Source organism: Ochlerotatus camptorhynchus, unplaced genomic scaffold (genome assembly GCF_037179485.1).
Source record: "Ochlerotatus camptorhynchus isolate MF236.1 unplaced genomic scaffold, CSIRO-AGI_Acam_v1.1 ptg000232l, whole genome shotgun sequence".
In the NCBI taxonomy this organism is placed as follows: domain Eukaryota; kingdom Metazoa; phylum Arthropoda; class Insecta; order Diptera; family Culicidae; genus Ochlerotatus; species Ochlerotatus camptorhynchus.
Window position 1 is genome coordinate 6,535,946 of NW_027040722.1, and position 21,884 is coordinate 6,557,829.

Below are 21,884 nucleotides of genomic sequence, written 5' to 3' on the forward strand. Positions count from 1 at the left end.
TCATGGAAATGCATGGATCTTCACAGAATTTCATGAAACCACTAGCGTCTTTTACAGCAAACAGATATTCTCTCATATGATACCAGGTTGCTTAGAAATTATTGAAAAGATCTTCAGATATGGAGAGATCTCCATGAAGTCCGATTGTTATTTTTACCAGACTTTTTTTTTAAGATCTTAGATCACGTTTATTAGATGTTTTCTCATGATACCAGGTTGCTCAAAAATTATTCCGGAGACCCCACAGGTGATGAAAGATCCCCATGATAACCTCAGGATACACTTGCAAGACTTAAAGTTGATTATGTATCATTCTGAAAATATCCAACGTTTGGCTGCTGGGTACATTATCAAAGAGCTTTGAGTGTGATTGAAATTAACTCTTAAACAACAATAATTCATGGGTAATTCTGAGCTATTAGGGTGTTCAACACGGATGAGGCTTATGAGTTGTTTGTTGTTTGGAACGAGGGTGACGCAGTTGGCATAGATGGCCCACAGCGACTCACGAAGAGCTACTCAATCCGATCAGTAGCGGTGCGGCTTCTTCCTCCTTCTTGGGTGAATAGATGCTCATATGGGCTGCAGCTCGCTGCTTGCGGGCATCCTCTCGTTGTGTACTGAAGAACAATGTTCAACGTCACGCGCTGAAATCACTGCTGCAGCTGCTGCTGATGACAACCGATCGAACACTACCACACACATTCGATTTTGAAATCTGTGTTAGGGAAAGCGCTCTTTGCAGACAATCGGTGGTAATTTTGATCACCATTGCAACAGTTGGGCATTTGTGTAATTTTCTATAGTGACCTATTGAAAATAGATAAAGTGTTCATTTAGAACATACGTAGAAAAAATTCCAATCGATTGTCTTGTTTAGAATTAAAATCCATCCGCTATTGACAGAGTTATAAGGGGTCAAAACCTGATCAATGTTCGTAACGTGGTCGATTTTGGTTTTTTTTTATATTGCACTCCCAATATATTGCCGAAAGACGTAATGCTACGTCAAAACTTCTCATAATGTTTTTTTCAAGGCTTCAGATAAATCATGTATAATTCTGAAGATCTTCAACTGTTCAACAATTTAAATCACGTTTCTCATATATTCACCCTCGATACCAGGGTGCTCAGAAATTATTTCAAAGACCGTCAGGTGATCAGAGATCTCCATAAAATATTCTCCTCCATCATCAAATCGCACTTCACATAGTACTTTCTATACATGTTTCGACAGAAGAATCATCCGGCTCCTCTTCGAACTCGTTCCCTGGTACTGGATTACGTTGCTGTAATCATCTTGTGCCAGGAAACATGTTCTTGAATCAGAATGACCTTCTCCGTTCGTGCTAAAATCACCGAAGTAATCAAACTTTGCACACGCACACATATGTAGCGATAAATACCAAACAGTTTTTAAAACTGTTGATCGTGTTGGAGTTTAATTTTTTGACAGTTTTAAATTTTAAAACTGTCGAGTAGTTTGAAACAATTTTTAAACTCAGCATTGCGAACGGCTAAATAATTTCGGAAAATGTGATCACTGAACTGTCGTATTTGGAGAAACGATCATAGCAATAGGGCTCTTATGATTCTGAACGCTAGATATTGGTAAAGCATCCCCGCAAACCTTTGATCCTTTTCCTCTCGAATATGCATCAATTCAGTAAAAAAATAAATTTCAAATCAATATGAAAGTAATAGCACACATCAAAACTGATCCCTTTCGAACGCGTTTCCTGTCCAAACTGACGTTCAGTAGATTGCAAAAAAAAGAACGCGATAAAAATGCGTCAAATAGCTCCAATAATTGCATTACGTGGAAATTATTTATTTGCGCTCGATTTTAATTGAATGTGTACATTCGTTTATTAAACATTTTCATTTTAATTGAATTACGCCGATAAGCCCGGACCGCCCATCGCATAGCAAAGCCGTCGTCAACGTGATGGTTGCTTTCTTTCGCTTCAGCCCCTGTGCCCGGCAATCACCATGGCAGCAGGGGCAGGACATATTGGGGTTAAAGCGGGGACGTTCGATTGTTTGGAATGATATTTTTTGCACAATTATTTATTTATTTGAAAGTAGTTAAGGTATTGGCTAGCGTTGTTGTTTAAACTCTGTTTAAATCAAAATTGTTTTTTTTTTAGTTTGAAGTCAATTGATTGGAATACATAATTATGGAGGTCGTGACAGTTTGTATTGCTTCCACATTTTATTCAATCACTCACCCTGCAGGGCATCTATGGGTGGACAGGATTGAACTGCTCGAAGCGCCGAAATGTATTGGTGAGTGTTGTAAATTAATTGGCTGCTGAACTACTGACGATTAACATTTGTTTCGGTCACATTTGACACATGTTTTGAAATGATAATACAAACAAGCAGAACACTTGAAAGGACTCCATCTACGAATCCTTATCAATCCCTTTGTTGTAACCCATGGATGATTAGTTCCAATTTCGAACCTGCAATCAATACTGATCATGCATTAAGTGCTATACCCAACCGGGAAATGTAAGATTCTATTACAGATTTGCATGAAAACTATGCAGAATTTTCAATTTTTTGCGATATGAATAGATTCTGTAATGTGTAATATATTTTTAGAAAAAAGTTTGTTTCCGTCTGAAAATAGTCTCGTGAAGGTTTTTTACAAAAATATGCATTCTGGAAAAACTTGCTTGTACGCTGCCATTACACTTATTGTATGAAACATATGCAGAGGATGTAATAAACCCAACCTCACATTGGATGTAAGAGAAATTTGTTTTACGTGCATTGCAGCGTTGCACTTCATCGTTGTGCAGCTAGAGTGTAGATTCGAGTTTCCATTTTTAGCCAACAAAGCAATTTTGCGACCTGTCCCCTTCACCGAATAGCGCCCCGAATGCGACACGCTGCTGGTGTGCACACATTAACTGTTGTTATTATTTCTCTCCCGGCAGGTCCGCACGCCGAGTTCGAATTATCGCCGATCCTATCGATTGGGATATTTATTGGCATTTTAACGGTGATAATCTGCATAATAATCGCCGTCGCTGCCGCACTGAAGCTGCGCACCAGCCAGCCCGGCAAGGGACATCACGCGGCCAGCGGCAACGGCAAGGCTGGTGGCGTCCTCGGCAAACGGCCCAGTAATCTACCAATTAAGGAGAAAATCTCCGTACCGCTCAGCCAGTCGGAGGACATGTACGACGAGAAGAATCCGGACGTGGTACCCACGAACGAAGGTGAGTTGCGCTTTTTTTTCCTTTCTTCGGGCCACCTTTTGGTCCGTTCATAGTCGGTGGGGCCCCCAATGATAGTTAACCGGTTGCATATTGATCAGTTTCTGCGCTAACCATGCGGCAGCGCCACTGGTTTCGTCTTTCGTTGCTGCACGGTTGGAATCCCGTGGTGCCCTGTAATCTCGTTTATTAAGTCGTTAGGAATCGCTACGGGTTGTGGATCGGAATGGACTTTTCGCCGAAGCGTATTAGAAATTCTGCTAACGTTTATCGGGCTAAGTAGAGTTCTCGGGTGGATTCGGTGGAATGGTGATTTTTTTTTTCCATTGTAAATACGCCAAGAGACAGTAGCCTTTAATAGGTTTCAGTCATTATGCAAGCTCAAAGGTTGATTTTTTCCTTTTTCTTAAAACAGAGTAGATTTTCCAGCAACGGTGGAGAGCAAGGATCCGATTTCTAGATTTTAATCAATATTAATTCAGCACACATTTGAAACAGGGAGTGAGGGGTGCATGCTGCTTTTAACCGATGGAAAACTCGACCAGATTAGGTAAATAAAGGGTGTCCACAGTTAAATTGCAACAGTTAGAAGTACTCGCTAAAAATAAGTCTATCAACTGATCTATCTTTATTTCACTCTATTTCTTCACAAAATCCCGAACTTTCGCCCATAAGGTTTTGTACAAAGGTTGAATTAACATTTTTGTCTGATTTCAACCATGGTTTCAACATTTCTTGCTCCGTAGTGACAACTTTAGGATGCTTACGGAGTATCTTTAAATCAGCCGCAACTCCGGTGTGTTTGGGGGATTGAGATCCTGCGGCACGAAATTGACCCCATTCGTCTTGTATCACTCCAGAACGTCTTGAAGTAGTGACAGGAGACTAGATCCGGCCAAAAAAATGTAGGAACGTTGTGTGATTTGAGAAACGGAAGCAGTCGTTTCTTCAGGTACTAATTAATGTAGACTTGGCCATTTACGGTTGTAGTTGTTACGAAGGGCTTGCTCCGTTTTCCGCACGAACAAACCGCCTGCCAAATAATGAATTTCTTGAGGAACTTCGACACTTGCTGTTTCCTGAGGGACTCTGAAATATTGAACTTGTCTTTCGCTGTCACATACTGGTTTCTCGGAATTTGTTTGAAGTCTCCTTTTACGTATGATTCATCGTCCATGAATCAGTGTGGTTTTGTCAACATTTGTGTGTACAGCTTACGTGCCCAAATTCTAGTTGTCCTATTCTGTCACTCATTGCGGTTTGGTTTCTGAACCTGCTTGTTTCTTAGCTTTCTGCATGAAACTGTTTGTCAGGTGCAGTTTTTTTTTCTCGCGACATCCCGAACGGAATAGTTGGGTTTGCATTTGAAGGCAGCAACCACTCGCTTGTGAACTTCAACGCAGTACGGAACACTTTTTCTTGCACTCCCTTCCTTCCGATCGACAGTTAAACGTTCTTCGAAACGTTTTATGACACGAGAAACAGTAGATTGTTGGATTCCCAACATCTTTCCGATGGCTTGTTGAGGTGCGTATGCAAAATTTTATCGCGCACGCACTGCTCCTTAGACTCCATTTTCTAAATTACTAAGATTTTCTTAATGAACAAGTAAACAATACACGCTGAGGCCATCTCACCCAAAGGGCAAAATATTACAGCTTTTTTCAAGTGTTTCTATTTAACTGTGCACACCCTTTAGACTGAACATCATTATACCAAAAATGTTAGGCTGGATGCGATCAAGTTTTACCAATAATTAGTTTATTTTTTAGTCTTATCTGAGCTTGTTTTCCATTTTCTATGCTTGATTTTCATACTCAGGACTTTTGTCACGAATTTCCTATAATTCATCCCAGAATTTATGCAGAGTACAATAGGAGGTTTCAAGCTTTATCATTCAAGGAACTTTTTTAGTTATACAAATTAATGACTAAGCACCGAATTCGCCAGAAAAAAGAAATAGGCAGTCATTCCACCGACAAACCGACATAAAACTTAAACTTAACTCTTGATCGAGAATCCATAACGACCGATTCAAATGTGCAGCGATCCCATCTGTCAAAACCATAGAAATGTTTTATCTAGATAAAAATAATTTGCCCGAAACAGATTAGACACGAACCAACTCAAAAATTTTGTAAGCGTGTTCGTGGCTAGGATAAATATTTTCCGCGAACACGGCGGCAGATGTCAGTTTTGTGCTTTGATCAGAATTTTTTTTGTTATTATGATCATTCATGTTGGTTTGTCGGTGGTCAAACCATAAAGAAGATTACCATCAGGATCAAGGATGATCCTAGAAAATGTTTAATAACTCTTAAAAGCCACGCACAATGCATCCAGATCTGATCCGTTGCGGCAAAGTCGTAGCTAGATCTGCTGCCTAACTGTCACATTTACCGTAACGAACCAGATTCAGATGCAGTGTGCGTGGCTCTTTAGACTTGACAGAAATTCAGAACCATAGGGAAAAATTAATGAGTTCTCTAAGTCCGAGAACTCATAGAGATGGTTGACAGCTCCCATACCACCACCAACATAGCTGAGCAGTGATTTACTATCAATCCTAAAACACCTACTCAACAGGATTACTTGCCCACAAACAACCCAGGTAACAATTTGATGCTTAACAAGTGTTGTTCTCAGTGTTCACTCGGCTGTCGACAGAAGCAAACCACTCTCAATTTGTGTGTCACGCGATCGTCTGCTTACTCGGCAGCAACCATTGTGTGGTCCTCCTCATTGTTCTTCATCAGCAGTTCTTTCAGTCGATGCGTCGTCGACTTTGCAAAGCAACCGTTTCGTGATGAATGTGTGAGTGCTGACCACGTTTTGCGTCCATTGCTACAATGAAAGCGTTCTGACCTTCGTTGGCGAATCTGCCATACAAGTAAACCACTGGAAGCGACTCCCGTTCTGGTAGAGGAGGGTTATTGGATAGCGGAAGATAAAATGTTTATTGTGTTGTACCTTTTGACTATAGTTTTACGGTGTATTGTATTGTATAGGCTCTGTAAAGTTAATTCGGTTGAGCCTTATCAAATAAATTAATAATAATAAAAAAAAAGTGTTGTTCAATCGATTTAAAATTCAGCCTTAGTTTGAATAATTGTTGTACATAGACCACGTTAATCTTTGTTCAGATTTTAAACATCTAAATCTGGTGATTTTAATCAGCCAAAAGCTTAACAGTTATATAAATTACAAGCTTTTTAAGGCATTAAATAACAGTTAGAAACTGGTGACAGCAAAACATTCCTCTCATTTTAAAGCGTAGTTAACACAATGTGGACACATGTGCGCGATTTATTTCGATGGTCATGTGGAAGCTATTTTAGTGCCATAATTGAGTTATATTTTTGGAATTCTGTCTGAAAATTCTGTGCAATATAGCAGTCAAAACACAGAAATGTTAATACTTCCGACATCGTCGTAGCCCCAATCTACCTGGAGCTATTCCTTAAAAGCTCCTCTATCTTGTATCTACTGCTGCCGCTGCTTGGAATTAGAAAGATAGGCAGTGAATTTAGAAGAACTAAAATGCCGAAAATGCAACAAGTGATACTAACTACATTTAACAAATCAAGCTATCAAAATATGTCAAATACGCATTGCTTATTTGTGGAGTAGTGTTAAGCAAAAATAAGGCTTGTTCAATCTTTAGATCAGCTAATTGATTGAGATTGAATTATGGGGATACAATTAGCTTCATGCACTACTAATCAACTATATATTCAGCCTGCTGTTAATCAGCTTTGCACACCTTTAAATCAACCAATAATCAGCATTTGTTCTTACTGTTCAGCTTGAATTGTTGCTTGGGAAACCGCCGAGGTTGCTATCGGGTATACATCAGCCATTCCATAGCAAAACAATATAGTGATTCTCAGAATTTCGCAAAAAAATGGTAGTTTGGTTCCTTATCGCAAAATATTAGACCCGTATTATTTTATTTTGTCATTATGGTGACAGTTTCCATGTTAGCGTAATCAAAAAAAAAACTTGATTGCTTTCGATTTTTTTTTTCAAAAATGACTTGTTTGAATTTTTTTCTTATGGTTTTCAGACAGAGGGCGCAATATGTTTTTATATTTTTCCTTGAAAATTTAGGCTTTTTTGACGTAGAACTACGTCTTTGTTTTCTATATGGAGGCACACTTTGCGAGTACGAAAAATGAACATGTAACGAACAGTGATCAGGTTTTGAACGCATATTTCTCCAAAGCATTAAAGTAAAATATGTCATGCAATATGCCATTCGATGGGGACTTCATTCAGCAATTTTGTGGGATGATGATGATGATGATGATGATGGTCCCACCTCTTACCCCTACAAAGGTTTGAGCTGGACGAGTTATCTTTAAGATAATTAAATATAAACATTTTAACCAGGTTTGCAAACAAAATCGAGCTGGTTACAATTACAGATATAAATGTCCTGTTATATATGTTATAGGCATCAACCAAAAACATTCAAAGGTGTAACTTGTTATCAAAAGTCCAAGTATAGTCCTCGACAATACTTCCATTTACACGTGACCTGGGATTTACACGTTTAAGCTTCCGCAGTGCCAGGACTATATCCAAGGAAACGACTTCCAGCTAACCCTTTTCTAATTTAAGGCTTTTGCCACAATTTCCACGTATTAGTCATAGTGTATTCCACGCGCGAGGCACAAACCATTGTAGACTACTAGCTATCTAGCAAGCTATTTTTACTATTACTACTACAAAATCAAAAAACTAAAAATCCATCATCACCATCGAGGCAACCAATGTAGTTTTTTGTATATGCTACACAAATTACTAAAATATCTGTATGACAGTCTCCATACAAAATAATCCGTTAGAGATAACTTTGTCAAGATACAGTACAAATAATGAAAATAGTTAAACAGCCAATACATTTAACTAAAATTGTTAGCATCGAAATTTCCCATACATATGCCTAAACCACAAGGAGTCTTTCCTAACACAGCCAGCACATAGTTGGTCCCAAACGAAACAAGCCGAAGCCACGTTTCCTTTGGAACTTCGGACGTGTTCATATCGATCGCCCAACACACGACATGCGGATCGGTGCACAGGCAGGCAAGCAGCTTACTACCAAGGCTACCTACAAGAGCGCTCTAGCCAGAGAAGTAGTGAAGAAGCCACACCGCCACACAGAGGGGCCGTTCTGAAAAAAAAACCGCCAAAAGTCTTTTCTCACCTTTATCAACGTTTTAGTGCCTAGGTGTCTCCAGAGAAGTTTCTTCAAATTTCATTTTGCATCTTTTGAAATGTGCACTATATTTTTTACTAAGGGGGTGTTACACTTAGAAAATCTAACCTTTAGTAGTAACGTTGTTTTGGATTTTCCCACAATGTTTCATCTATTACATGACAATGCTTGCTAAAAACTAGATGGGAATTAAAAAAACGAAAGAACTGCTTGAAGCTTTAAGTTTTTGAACATGGATTATAGCAATATATTTAAAGTTAAATATAAATCTGTTCAGTTTCTGCTTCTGAGTCTCTATCAGAGTTTGCTTCAGGCTGATTTTGTAGTAACCAGAGTTGCGACCTATCACAATCACGATCGCCAAACAGCTGATGGTAGTAACGCTTTGTACATTCCTATCAATGTGCTCGTCGAAGCTCTCTCCATGACCATCCATCAAGTTGACGAAAGAAGTAAAAAGCAACTGATGAATGTCGTCTTCTGTTGTGATCCATCACCGATCTGGTCATTCCCGACAATCACGACACTCATCTGTGCTCGTTTTGAAGCAGTTGCTGCTTTGCTTGCTTATGTGAGTGTGTTGGTGCTTTGCTTGCTTATGTGAGTGTGTTGGTGAGTGAACCCAACAGCTTCCGTTTCATGTTGCCTGCTTTGTTTGTAACTCACACAGTCGCGCCTGCCGAGATGAACTTGGAATGCGTAGGCATTGTTTTCATTTTCTTCTGTCGTTTCGCTTTTTCTCATGATCTTACTGCAGAAGTCTTCACTGATTTCGTTGTGCTTTTCATCATCAGCAGCGAGTGTAACGTTGTGCTTGTGAGCAGCGACCATTACTGGTGATTGTTGTTTGCCATGGCTCTAACTCTCACTGCGTGACAAAACGATCTGTCAGCGATAGTCGGTTGATGCGAAGACGAGTGTCACGTGAGTGTCATGATATTTTGCATCTCTGGTAGTAACTGCGTTGCAGTTGGTGTCAATAGCTGTGTTTTCTTATTTAGCTGTTGTCGCAAACTTGCGATGTACGGATCAGAAGTCATCAGCAACCTTATGAATACATCATGGTTGCTGGCCTCTCTGTATGCATAGAAGGATGGATATAAAACTTATCAGTAATTAATAATAATAATATTTGAAAATTATGGCATACCTTAAACACTTTCTTGAACGATTTTCACGAAACTTTTTCAGATCTTTGTTCCTACTCTCATGTGGCTCCTCCGACAGGCATCCAATGGGTACGATTACTGCAGCAATAATATCCGCTCCATGAAGCAGGACTCGGTGTACCAATGACGGCATGTAGTACCACCCGTAATATTGTAGCATTTGTCAGTCTCATGGCAGAAGTCTTTGAATGCACTGACATCGATGGATTGGCCGCATTCCTACACACTTAGAACTGCAAATTTCTCAACAAGTTCTTCATTCAGAGCAGTAATCTTGGCCGTTAACTTGCAGTCAGTTTCTCATTCTGCATCGGTGTTCGAGCCTGCTAGCATTTGGTATGAGACAGTGCTGAGTTGCATCACGGTACCGACAGCCTTTAGATTGACAAAAGAGATTCCTTCGGTTAACAATCAAAACAACTGAGAACCCTCTCTCCGTAAAACTTCTCACCAGTATGACACAACAACCGTGAGATATCGTTGTTTTGCTTTTCTCACTCATTCGCAATATCACTAACATCTGCCATGTGTTACCGAGGAAAAATGAACAGACATATAAATTGACCGTCATCTCATTTCGAGCATAAATTAATAGCGAATTCGTTTATTATTCAGTTCCAACCTGGATCGGGTATAAAGATTGGATCGGCTTGTTTTCGGACAAACGTCAGTTTGATCGTTTGCTTTTAAAACCCAGCTCAGGTTGAGGTTTGCACTGACAAAAAGTTCGGTTTCGCACTGAGTTCCATGTTGGTTCCATGGTCCTTGCAAATTTTCGGATCAATTAAAAAATTTACGATTTTTCGCTTCACTTTTCACACGAAACGTAATAACGTTGAAAAGTTGTTCGTTTTGACAGTAAAATTCTCGTGAGCTTGTAAATTGTGAGTTGTGCCAGTTTTAAGATTTATTAAGCATCGTAAACTACTAACGCGTACGTAAAAGAGAATTGATATTGCCAATGGATCATTAAAAAAAAGTGAAAGTGGCTTTAATTTGCATGTTAAGGAATTGAATTTTTGAAGATAAACGGATATTTTTCAACATTGTAACATAATAACACCCACATATTTATTTGTTACAAGGAAATTGAAAATCCAACGTTTTCTTCAAAATGTTTCTTATGATCTGAACCCAACAACTTTTAGCAAGAACAGGAAAATGAGTGAGCATTATTCTCACTTCCCACTTATAAATGCCCAACAGAGATGATCAGTGAGTGAATGATTTGGCTACTCTCTCCTTGTCATTTAATCTAACTGTCATGGATGGCTTTTATGAAGACGGTCTACTGAGGTAGAGGTGTTTCCAAGTGATATGCTAGTTGACCGTCATTTATGAGATGTGACGGTTATGCGAGGATGAATATTCAAAAAGTTATGGGATCAATAAATAAGCATGGTTAAAATAAGGAAAATTATATTTAAAGTACTACGAACCTTATGCGGGCATGTAGCGGAGAAACGCCAAATTGGAAGGTGGATTTATCGACAGATCTGTATTTCATGGCATCAAGATCGTTAAATTTCTCTATTGATGCATGACACACAAAGCATTTTCGTGTCGAGATTCCGGTCACAGAGTTGCATACTTTTCCATCTACCATAGAACACACCATGACATGGTGAATTTTCACTCCATGCACATCAATAAGCAGCAAACTTTGAATTTGATCATCAAAATACTCCTTTTCTTTCAATGATAGTACTGCAGTCTCCTTGATTAATTGCATGCGGATTGGTCGACATAATCTTGTAGATGATGGCCTTTCATTGATCCATATAATTTTGCTAGGATTACTTCGAACTCGTAATTGTAGTGGGACCATGGACGTAATGAAAACGGAGCTGTTTTCACATGAAAATGTTTGCTTATATTTAATTCGAATGATCCGATGATCCATCGAATCCCCATTTTGAAAGTAGTTCCAGGTCTCCACTGATATCCAGTTGAGTTTCAGCTGATATCTTAGGTGCCATTATATTGTCTGCGAGACATCTTTCGCGAGCTTTGATCAACCTCTTATATGAGGGATAAATCTGCGAAACATTACATTGCTTTGTAGTATTACGCAACAGCGTCCATAGGTGCTTGGAAAAGTCCCCGTCAATGAATAAGGACAAACATTCGTCTTCAGTCATAGATAGCTCACTTTGAGAATCGTTGTGCAATTTCCAAACCTGTCGATTTTTTCTTGCTCGAGAAGGGGATGTTCATGCACAAGTTTTGCCACGTCCAATTCCTCACTTGTTCCCGAGCTTCTCAGAACCTTTACTCTTTGCCTCTTGTTCTGCTTATTCAGCTCGACGAACGATTTTTTGGCCGTCTTTGGACTTTCTCGTGTGACATTTTTGGAAAAACGGGTCCCTTCAGCCAAGCCGCATATGCTACTAGAAAGCGGTTAAGCGTGCTGTTGGCTCTATTACAACGCTTTTCTAGCTCTGCACAAAAACTGGCAATAGCTCTTCTCAATTTTCTGCAGTTGTTTTCCGAAATTCCAACCCATTTTGAAAGAACGTAATCCCGGACATGATGCATTTTGATTTCACGAAATTTACCTAGTTTCTCCTTCCATACTCCGAACAATCCATTGCGAGCCGGTTGATAAGCACTAATTTTCCACGAAAAACAAAAAGGCAAACAGTTGTAATAAACACAACACAACGATCACCGACGTTACCACTTTGACAGCACGTCTTAGCTTATGCCTCGATGAACGCAATGCATCGACGTTCAAAGTAGGCCGTGCGTGTGAACGGATCTGTCGTTTACCCGTTTGAGAGAACCGAAGCATTATTCGAAAAACATGTAGAATATCGCTTAAATGGTGATGTATACAATAACATGAAACATGATATGCGCGAAATGTCCTGATTGTGATATGTTGCTTGCTCATACTTTAAACTATGACAAACATTATGACGTTGAGTACTGGTTCACAAACATTCACATTTTTGATAAAAATAGTTTTGAAAATTGGTATACTTTTTCACTAAATTCGCTGCGTGCATATCACACTGATGTCAACAAAAGTAGTTGGTGTCTTCAGAGAAATTGCGTATTTTTATGTTATCTTAAACTTTTTACAACCAATTGGATTGATATAATGTACTTAAGTATTATAAAAACTCAAAAAACAGTTTTTAAGGTAGTCCTGAGAGAAAACTAACTATATCTCTCTGGGGCTAAGATGTAGAGATTTGATGTCTTAGGCAAAGTTTCTTAAAATTTGATTTTCTACAACTTTGCCAAAGACATAAACCCATTATCTCGTAACTAGTTACAAAAAGTTACATTTTCTAAGTGCAATACCTCCTTAATAAAAATTTAGGTGCATATTTCAAAAGATGGAATGAAAAAAATGCATTTTTGGCGATTTTTGTAGCATTAAAATGGCACCCTTAACGAGTTCAGAACCACTTCTAACCATTGTAGGATGGTGCATTGTCTTGTCCCGTGGGTGCCGGGAATGACAATAAGGGGATCAGAATGCGTTTAGTATGCATTTTTGGGGTTCAACCGAAGTGAAAAAAAAATGCATTTTTGGCGATTTTTGTAGCATCAAAATGGCACCCTTAACGAACCACCAAATCGCCGAAAATTTGAAGAAACTTCTCTACAGACACCTAGGCACTAAAACGTTGATAAAGGTGAGAAAAGACTTTTGACCGTCTTTTTTCATAACGGCCCCACTGTGCGCTATTGTTCCGAGAGGGGAGAAACACCACTGTGGGCCATCATCAACAAGAGTCATCGTCATGCCGAAGAACATCCAATTGTTTACAAAAGTAGATACGGCTATTTTAAAATTCACCCTTGAGTTACCTCTCTCAAACTGCCGCAAATCCAGTCCCGTAAAAACAGTAAAGATAGTTAAAAATCGGCTGCTCGAGATTATTCACCGGAAAAAAATGCCTAAACGGAAACGAACTAATCGGCTGCCGCTACCGAGTGAGAATAAATGCTCAAGGTTGCTTTTCTCGAGAGAATTGCTTTGCTTGAATCAGGTTCGCTCACTCTTTGCTTTAACTTTTCATTCTCTGTAAGGGTGAAATGTGCCTTTTCTCTTCTCTTCACATCAGCGATAATTTCGATCTGTCTACTAATAAAAAGGAACGCTTGTTTCTCCGAACCGTGTATCAGTGCCTTCTTCATTGCTTCCTCTGACTTGCACTCTGTATTGAATATCATGGATTACTTTCAATCAGTAAGGAGTCACCCTTGGGGTGAAATGACCTACCGCAGTTCTTCAAAGCTTTCATATTCCTAGCTTGTGAATTATCCGAGCATGATTACTAGTTCAGTACCTACTTCCATAACTGGTTCCCGAATCGCAAATGGGTAAGCAATGGATTATGGCTTCGAATCGTTTCATCCCACGGGTACATAGTGAACGAACGCATGCAGTCATTCGTCATACATACGATATCATTTCACCTCTCCCTGTGGCGCACATCTTCTATCGGAAACCTAAAAAACAAACCATTAATGCTAACGCAAACATTTCCAACATTTTCCAGATCCCGATTACAAATTAATATCGGCAAATCAGACCCCCACGGCGCTGCATAATTCATTATGCAACAGCAAACATGACATCATCGGGCGAACGATACTGGACGACAGCAGGAAAACCTATCTAACCGGGGTAAGTCCATTCAGCCATTCATGTCGAGTTCGACATCATTATGCCTATACTGAACAACGATGCAAACGGGACCGAACCCGAGAACCGAAGCGAACTCCAGAGATACCCATCAACTCATATTCTCATTGAATCAACAGAGTAAATCGTCCCTCTGCCGTATGCGTGCACGCAGTACCTCCGGGCACTTTTGGGGACAGTGATGCCACGTTTGCAGAGGTTATATTTTCAAAATTATAGCTCAAAACACTGCCCACACTGCACCATAACCCTGCGACAGCATTGATCATCGTAGTTATAATATATTATCATCGTCAGTTGGTCCCACCATCATCATCGAGATCACATGTCACATTGCATTGCAAAGTCCTCATTTAGGATTAAGGTAAACAGAAGCAACAGCACACTCTCACGCACGCACACACACACACACACACACACACCGCATTGAGGGTGGCCATAGCAATGAGCTTTCCATATTCCTCTCTCCAGTTCAACCGAACCGTACATTCATCCATCATCATCATTATCGGTGTCGTCGTCGCCCAGCATCGGAGCTACTAACCATTATCTACACGCACTAGCAACTTAACTGATGTGCCTTTTCCCCCCTGAGCTTAGAAAGTTTGCAATGACATAGTGAAATGCGGATACAAAAGCCACAGGTTCCCAGCCCAGGTGCAGGGCCATGCGTAGTTGAGGTGTGTTTGTTTTCAACAGAACAGAAACCCGTGTATGAATGCGGTGCATGATTAGTTTTTCCTACAGTAGGTATATCAGGTATATGAGAATCCCGAACGAGGACCATTTGAAGGTCCGGCGTCGACCACGGGAGGTACGGTTACATGAATGTTCATTTGCGACTGTTGCGTTCCACTTTTTCGCATTCCGCTGTGCATTCGGTTGTGAGCCTGCGTTGCATGAATGCAGATTGTGTACTTTGATAATTGAGAAAATTGCAAGGTTGGTCGATGGCAAAAGGAAGGACGGCGAATGCTTGGTGGAAATTTTATTACAATTCCAAACGATTTTTTTTTTTTTTGAATTTCTGGGCAATTACTTTTTTCGAAGAAAACTCATTAGAACTGCTTGCAGGATTTCAACTAAACTCCCCGGAGGAATTCTCCTAGATTTACTCGCAGGAAATATTCAAGATTTATTTAAGGAGAACTCCAAGAATTCTTCACAGCAATTCATCCCGAATTTTCCTAAAATCTCCTCAAGAAATTTTCCCAAGATTCCAGCTAATTTTGTCTGAACTCCTGCAACCTGATTTCTCCCAGAATTTCTGGTACATTTTTTTTATTCCCGGAGGACTTCTTACCTCAAAGGAATTCTAGAAGACTTTTTGAGAGAGTTCTTCTAATGTTCCTTTAGAAATTCTTCAGTAATATCCGGAAGCAATTTCCTAGAATTTATTTTGAGATTCTTCTTGGGCTGTTAGTGGAATACACATAAGAGCACACATATTGATTCTTCACCGTTTAATTTCACTTAATTTAGTACCCATGACAGATAAATCAACAATGTGCAGATGTCATCAGTGTGATATTGAATATCCTAGAATTTCTCAAAGAAATTCTCATAGAATTCTTCTTTAATTTCTAAGGACAGTTCTTGTAGAATTCCCTAAAGGTATCCTTTTACCCAAAGGAATTGTCCTAGATTTTCCGGAACAAGTATTTTACATTTTTTGGAGGTTTTTCCCGAAATTTATAGGAAATTTAGATAAATTTTGTCAGAACTCCCGAAAGAATTATGATAGAATTCCCGAATCAATTCTTCTTGAACTACCGGAGTCTTCTTAAAATTTCGGAGAAAGTTTCTCAAAAAATTTGAAGAATTTTTCCTAGAATTTCAAGAGGATTTTTTTACCTTTCCAAGAGGTAAAATCTCTTATCATTTCGAAGAAAGTATTTTCTAATATTTCGAGAAGAACTCTGTTATGATTCTCGGAACAATCCTCCTAGAATTCCGGAAGAAATTTTCTCAAATTTTTTTGAGGAATTAACTTAAAACTTCCGGAGAAATTCCCTGAGTTTTTTTCAGAGGTAATAATATAAAATTGCTTCTGCGATACTAAGGAATTTTCTAAGGGAGTTCTAAGAGAAATCCACCAAAATATTTAAGAAATTATCTATTGGAATTCTCAGAGAATTCCTTCCTATTATGCCTCGGGAGCAGCGTAAGGACTACATTAAAAATAAGTTGTAAAGTAATTTTTCCTTCCAAATTCGGAAAACAAATTAAAAAAAATCGATTATTTATTTCAAGTCCTATTTTAAAAGATAGCATTTTCTGGAATCAATTTCTTGAGGTTTAAAGTGAAAATTTTAAGAGAAAATCCTTTGATCATCCTTGAAAAATATTAACATGAACTCTGAAAAAAGCGAGGAATAGTAGAAAGGAAAGTTTTAACAAACTTTAAGGTAAAGTTTTGAAAAGTTCATATGAAATTAATAGGGGAAAGTCGGTAAAAACGCACACTACAGGAAAGATGGACACTTGCTGTTTTCAATTGAAAAAGATTTTTAGAATTAATTAAGCATAGTGTGCTTTTAGCATAAACAAACCTTTACATTAAGTTTGGATTAAAGGGTGTCCCACATCAAATTGCATCGCAGAAAAAATGCTGTAGAAGACTACCTAGTTAACCAATCCTTTTCAAACTTTCAGGCAATAAAATATAACCCATTGGTAAGTTTTTGGCATATTTATTTAATTCAACTTCAATACCATAACCGTACGCTCACACCTTACGCCTAACTCCACTCATTAGGTTCTGTACACCATCTGGCATCAGCTTCTTCTGTACGGAAACCCACTTACTCTTCATGTCAATCCCCAGATTTGACCTCCTTGGGATGCTTCATAACAGCCTAGAATTTTTCGATGGGCCTTAGTTCCGGTGCGTTGAGGGGGGGTTCATGTCCTTGGGTATGAAAGTGACACACAGAACAGGACAACATTTGAATAGTGGCACGAAGCTAGATCCGGCCAGAAAATCGTAGGGCCCTCGTGTTGTTTCAACAGAGGAAGCAGACGCTTCTGTAGACACTCTTTGTGGTAGATCTCCCCGTTTACAGTCCCGGTAGTCACGAACGGTGCATTCCGTTTGCCACATGAGCAGATCGCTTGCCAAATCATGTATTTCTTGGCAAACATTGAAAGTTTCTGCTTCCTTACTTTCTCCGGAACATCAAACTTGTGCTGGGCGGTGAAGAACAGGGAAGGTGCCGGAAGTCCGCCTTGACGTAAGTCTTATCATCCATTATGAGACAATGAGGCTTTGTCAGCGATATATTGCGATCGGTCACTTCTCAATGGTTCGCGCAACTGGTCACAGCACCCACAGATAGTACCCAATTTTTACGTTGTGTGATGATTAATTAAAACGAGAACTATTATTTGACCATCCTGCCTGCAGGCATAGATTGCTTTTTTGGGACTTTTTCATTACTTTTTAATATAGAATTCTCATGTTAAATCCAATAGAATAGTCAGTTAACCCATCTTAAAATAGATGGTTTAGTGCTAATAATATATCTATCAAAATTCAAAATTTCCGCACTCTACAGCTTTGTTTCAGATAGCGGCGCTGGTGGTGTAGTTGTAAGCGTGATTGCCTCTCACCCCAAAAGGCCTGTGTTCAATCCAAGTCAGCGGCGCCGGAATTTTCTGAGGCATAAAATCTCTGATCACGCCTTCCTTCGAAAGCGCAGTAAAGCCGTTGGTCCCCGGTGCATGAGTTGATGGGTCGATAGGTATTGGTGTGGAAGCTGCCTCTCTGGTGTTGGTAGCATTGGTACTCAGTTCGGAAAACAAAATTGACAGAAAACCAATCAAAGAAAGAAAAAAGACTTTGTCTCAGACGCAGGGTTGCTTCCACTCACTTGCTAAAAAAAAATATTTTTCGTAATTATGAAATCATTGCATCTTATAATGGTAATCAGTACATGGAATTTACAAGAAGAGGTCGTGAGGTATTTGTTTGACACATTCAACTTGTCGATATTGCTTTCAGTGCGTCACAATCAGCGATTTCATTATTCGTGAGCGCTCACTCTGAGTGAACGCTCACGAATCATAAGATCACTAATTATGACGCTCTGAAAGCAAAATTGACAGGTTTTATAAGTCAAACACACACGTTACACCCTCTTCTTGATACTTGCAAGTACAACACATCATTATATCATCTAATCATGTCATATTCCGAAAAACAATTTTTTATGGCAAGTGGGTGGAAGCAACCCTGACTCAGACGCCCTTTCGATGGAAAAAGGCCGTTTCCGTCAAACAATTTTTTGAAAAATTTCAAGGATGCCAATTTTCGAGATCTTAGGTAGCCGTATTTTAACAAAAATGTTAATCATTGCCCATAACAAACAATAATACAAAGTTTCATGCAAATCGGAGAATATCGAGTTTTTGCAATTCAGTTTGGTTCCACTGCTCAATTTACTCTACAATTCTCTTCTAATTCTTCATTCCCTTGCAATTTTCCTCAAAATCACCATTTTATGTCCTTCGAAGTAACCACTTTATTACATTGGAATTTTGTTTGTAAATTGTTCTCCTGTAAATTTCCTAAGAATAAACTTTTCTCAGCATACCATGATAAATCCCTTGTGATTTTCACAGAAATTATGTGATATTCTGCTTTGAAATTCCTTGGATTCATCCTCGAAATTCCGTTGAAACTATTTTCAGAATTGGCGTTTGCCTTAGAATTCTTTAGGAACTATCCTAAAACTCTCTTTGAATTGTTATCAAAGTACACTTGCAATTCAAGTTCGGATGCTTACGGAGTCAGTTTGTCATAATTTCCATGGCATTCTTGTTGGGATTTCTATGCAATACTCATCAGAATTGCTTTGGAAAACTCTTCAGAATTTGTTTTCAGAAATCCCTATCATTTCAACATTTTGTTAGAACCATCCTCAAGTATCGTGGATGAAAGGTACGCTGAATTGAATTAACTTGGAAGACAGCGATGCGTCACTCTATAATATGATGGAGCCTGATATTGAACCCTCAATCTTATGTACACGCTCAGTAAGCAAAAATGGTTACCAATAGGCCACCGAGCCCTGATATTAGAACATACTTATTTAGCTGTTGTCGATTTATCGATTTGAGTATTCATAAGTGCACTTCACACGACAAAAGCAAGCCATGTGATTCTAATTGTGGGGCCTCCCTTAGCTCAGTCGGTAAAGGCGCAGCTACAAAGCAAGACCATGCTGGAGGTGGCTGGGTTCGATTCCCGGTCCGGTCTAGGAATTTTTCGGGCTGGAAAATTTCTCGACTTCCCTGGGCATAGAAGTATGATTGGACTTCCCACACAATTATACCAATGCAAAAATGGTACAGGCATCGAAAGCTCTCAGTTAATAACTGTGGAAGTGCATCTAGAACACTAAGTTGAGAGCACGCAATAAGCTAATATGCGATATGCAATAAGCTTGAAATGCGAAGAAGCAGAAGAAGTGATCCTAATACGGTTTGATGTGAAGGATCGAGCCTGGGATTGAACCCACGATCTTCTAATCAGTAAGCAAAAGTGGTCGCGCTAAGACCACCAGGCCCATCATATTGCAACAAATGACGACAACGACCGAAAAAAAATCCAATTTACCAAAAAATATTTTCAAAGTGTTTTATGTTACTTTGTTCGCGAAGTTTGCGATTTTCAGAGTTGGTTGGAAATGCTATCTAACATGAAACTTTAGTGTGATAATTTATTAGCTAGAGAATGGTCTTAGAAGAGGGTAGGTATTTAGTTCCGTTAGAGGACGGTAGTATGAAAATTGAATAGAATTTTAAAATGAGCGAAGGGCCATTAACACGACAGTACAATTCAAACGCACACGTTTTTACCTAACCCGTAGGATGTACGCGAAGATTTGAAAAGTATGTCTTCAAATTTACAGGCAAAAAAATTATTGTAGCAACTCGAAGCGGGAGTAGCCGTTAGCAGGGGCTGAAACAGTTGACGTTTTTTACTTCACTCGCTTTGTTGTCGTGCGCGTGTAAATATATACCATTTGCTTAATTATGAGAAAAACTAAAATACATACATTCGTGACGGTCTTCGGCGACAGTGTTGTATGACAGAGCCTGTCATATGATATTTTAGTTTGATACTATACTTTGATAGCTTGTTTTGCAAGTGTCTGAAGCAAAGGCAGTCGATTATCACAGAAAATGTGTCGTCACTGTTGATGATGGTACAGCACGCAACAACCACTCTACTGCTTTCTCTCTGAGATGATTAAGTTGGTCATGACGAGAGGAGCAACACAATAGTTGGGTAAAGAAGAATTGCATTATGATACATCATCGGTTGGAAATGCTTTAGGTAACGTGGGGCTTTAGGTAGTGACGAATCGTCGATGGAACTATTCCAGAGCCGCAGACAGTATATGAGTAAGTCAAAGCGCAAACGCCTGTAGATTTGAAGAGATACTTCAACTCTCCGCGTACATCGTACGGGTTAGGCAAAGAAGTGTGCGTTTGATTTTGTACTGTCGCATTAATGGCCCTTCGCTCATTTTCAAATTCTATTCAATTTTAATATTGCCTTGCTCTAACGGAACTACCCTCTTCTTAGACCATTTTCTAGCTAATAAATTATCACACTAAAGTTTCATGTTGGATAGCATTTCCAACCAACTCCAAAAAATATTGTTATAGAATTCCTAGGAAAATACATCCAACCCTTTTTGATCACGGTTTTATTTTCCTTTTTTACTAATATTCAACAAACACCAAGCTTGATGCAACTACATTAAAAGCTGAATGAGAGCTTATCTAGGCAAACATTTGATTTCTTCAGCTAACAAATGGCTCATTCAGCTTTTTTTTTCCTTTGATTTGTTTTTTCCGTCGATCTTGTTTTCCGTGCTGAGCACCAATGCTACCGACGTGCCAGGAAGGCAGCTCCCACACCTGGACCCTACCAATCGACCCATCAACTCATGAACCGGGGACCAACGGCTTTACTTCCCATCCGAAGGAAGGCGTGATCAGAGATGTTATGCCTCAGAACATCCCGGCGGCGTCGACTGATATTCAGCTTTTAATCAGCTCAAACTGTTTTTTGGGTAGTGTCTAAAAATTAGAAAAAAAGAATCGTAGAATATATTTACATATATCTAGAGACATTTTCTAACTTCACAAAAAAAGAAAATTGGAAATATGTACCGTAAAACGGGGTATCTTTGATAATGCGGGTAGCTTTGATAGTATAATATAAAGAATAAATTTACTTGCTGTGCTTTTTCCAACCTAGAAACATTGGTTCCATATTATAGCTTAGGGTATTTCCGTTGATATTGTATATAGTTTTTGTAAATTATGAGTTACATATTTTACAAAAAATTTAAAAAACAATTTTTTTTTTCGAAACGGCACTCAAATCATCACTTTTGAAATGTATTTCCGATACAACCATCACAAATTAAATGTTGTAATCTTATTGCTTATGATGCTTTCTTATTATATACTCATTCAAAATTTCATATTTAAAGAACTGAATTGTTTGAGTTTCACTCATTTTTTTTTCTACATTCATCGAGAATTATTAAAGTAACTCCAAATCAAAAAACTTA

At 38.9% G+C, this 21,884-nt stretch overlaps 1 protein-coding gene across 1 annotated transcript in view; it reads left to right on the plus strand.

The window, feature by feature from the left end:
• The window catches only part of side-VI (sidestep VI), a 1,063,375-nt gene that overhangs the window by 1,006,644 nt on the left and 34,847 nt on the right, over positions 1-21,884 (plus strand). Inside the window, exons 15-16 of the mRNA XM_065225644.1 lie at positions 2,949-3,233; positions 14,144-14,271. Of these exons, the coding sequence (XP_065081716.1) occupies positions 2,949-3,233; positions 14,144-14,271 (413 nt within the window). The remainder of the gene's footprint in view (positions 1-2,948; positions 3,234-14,143; positions 14,272-21,884) is intronic.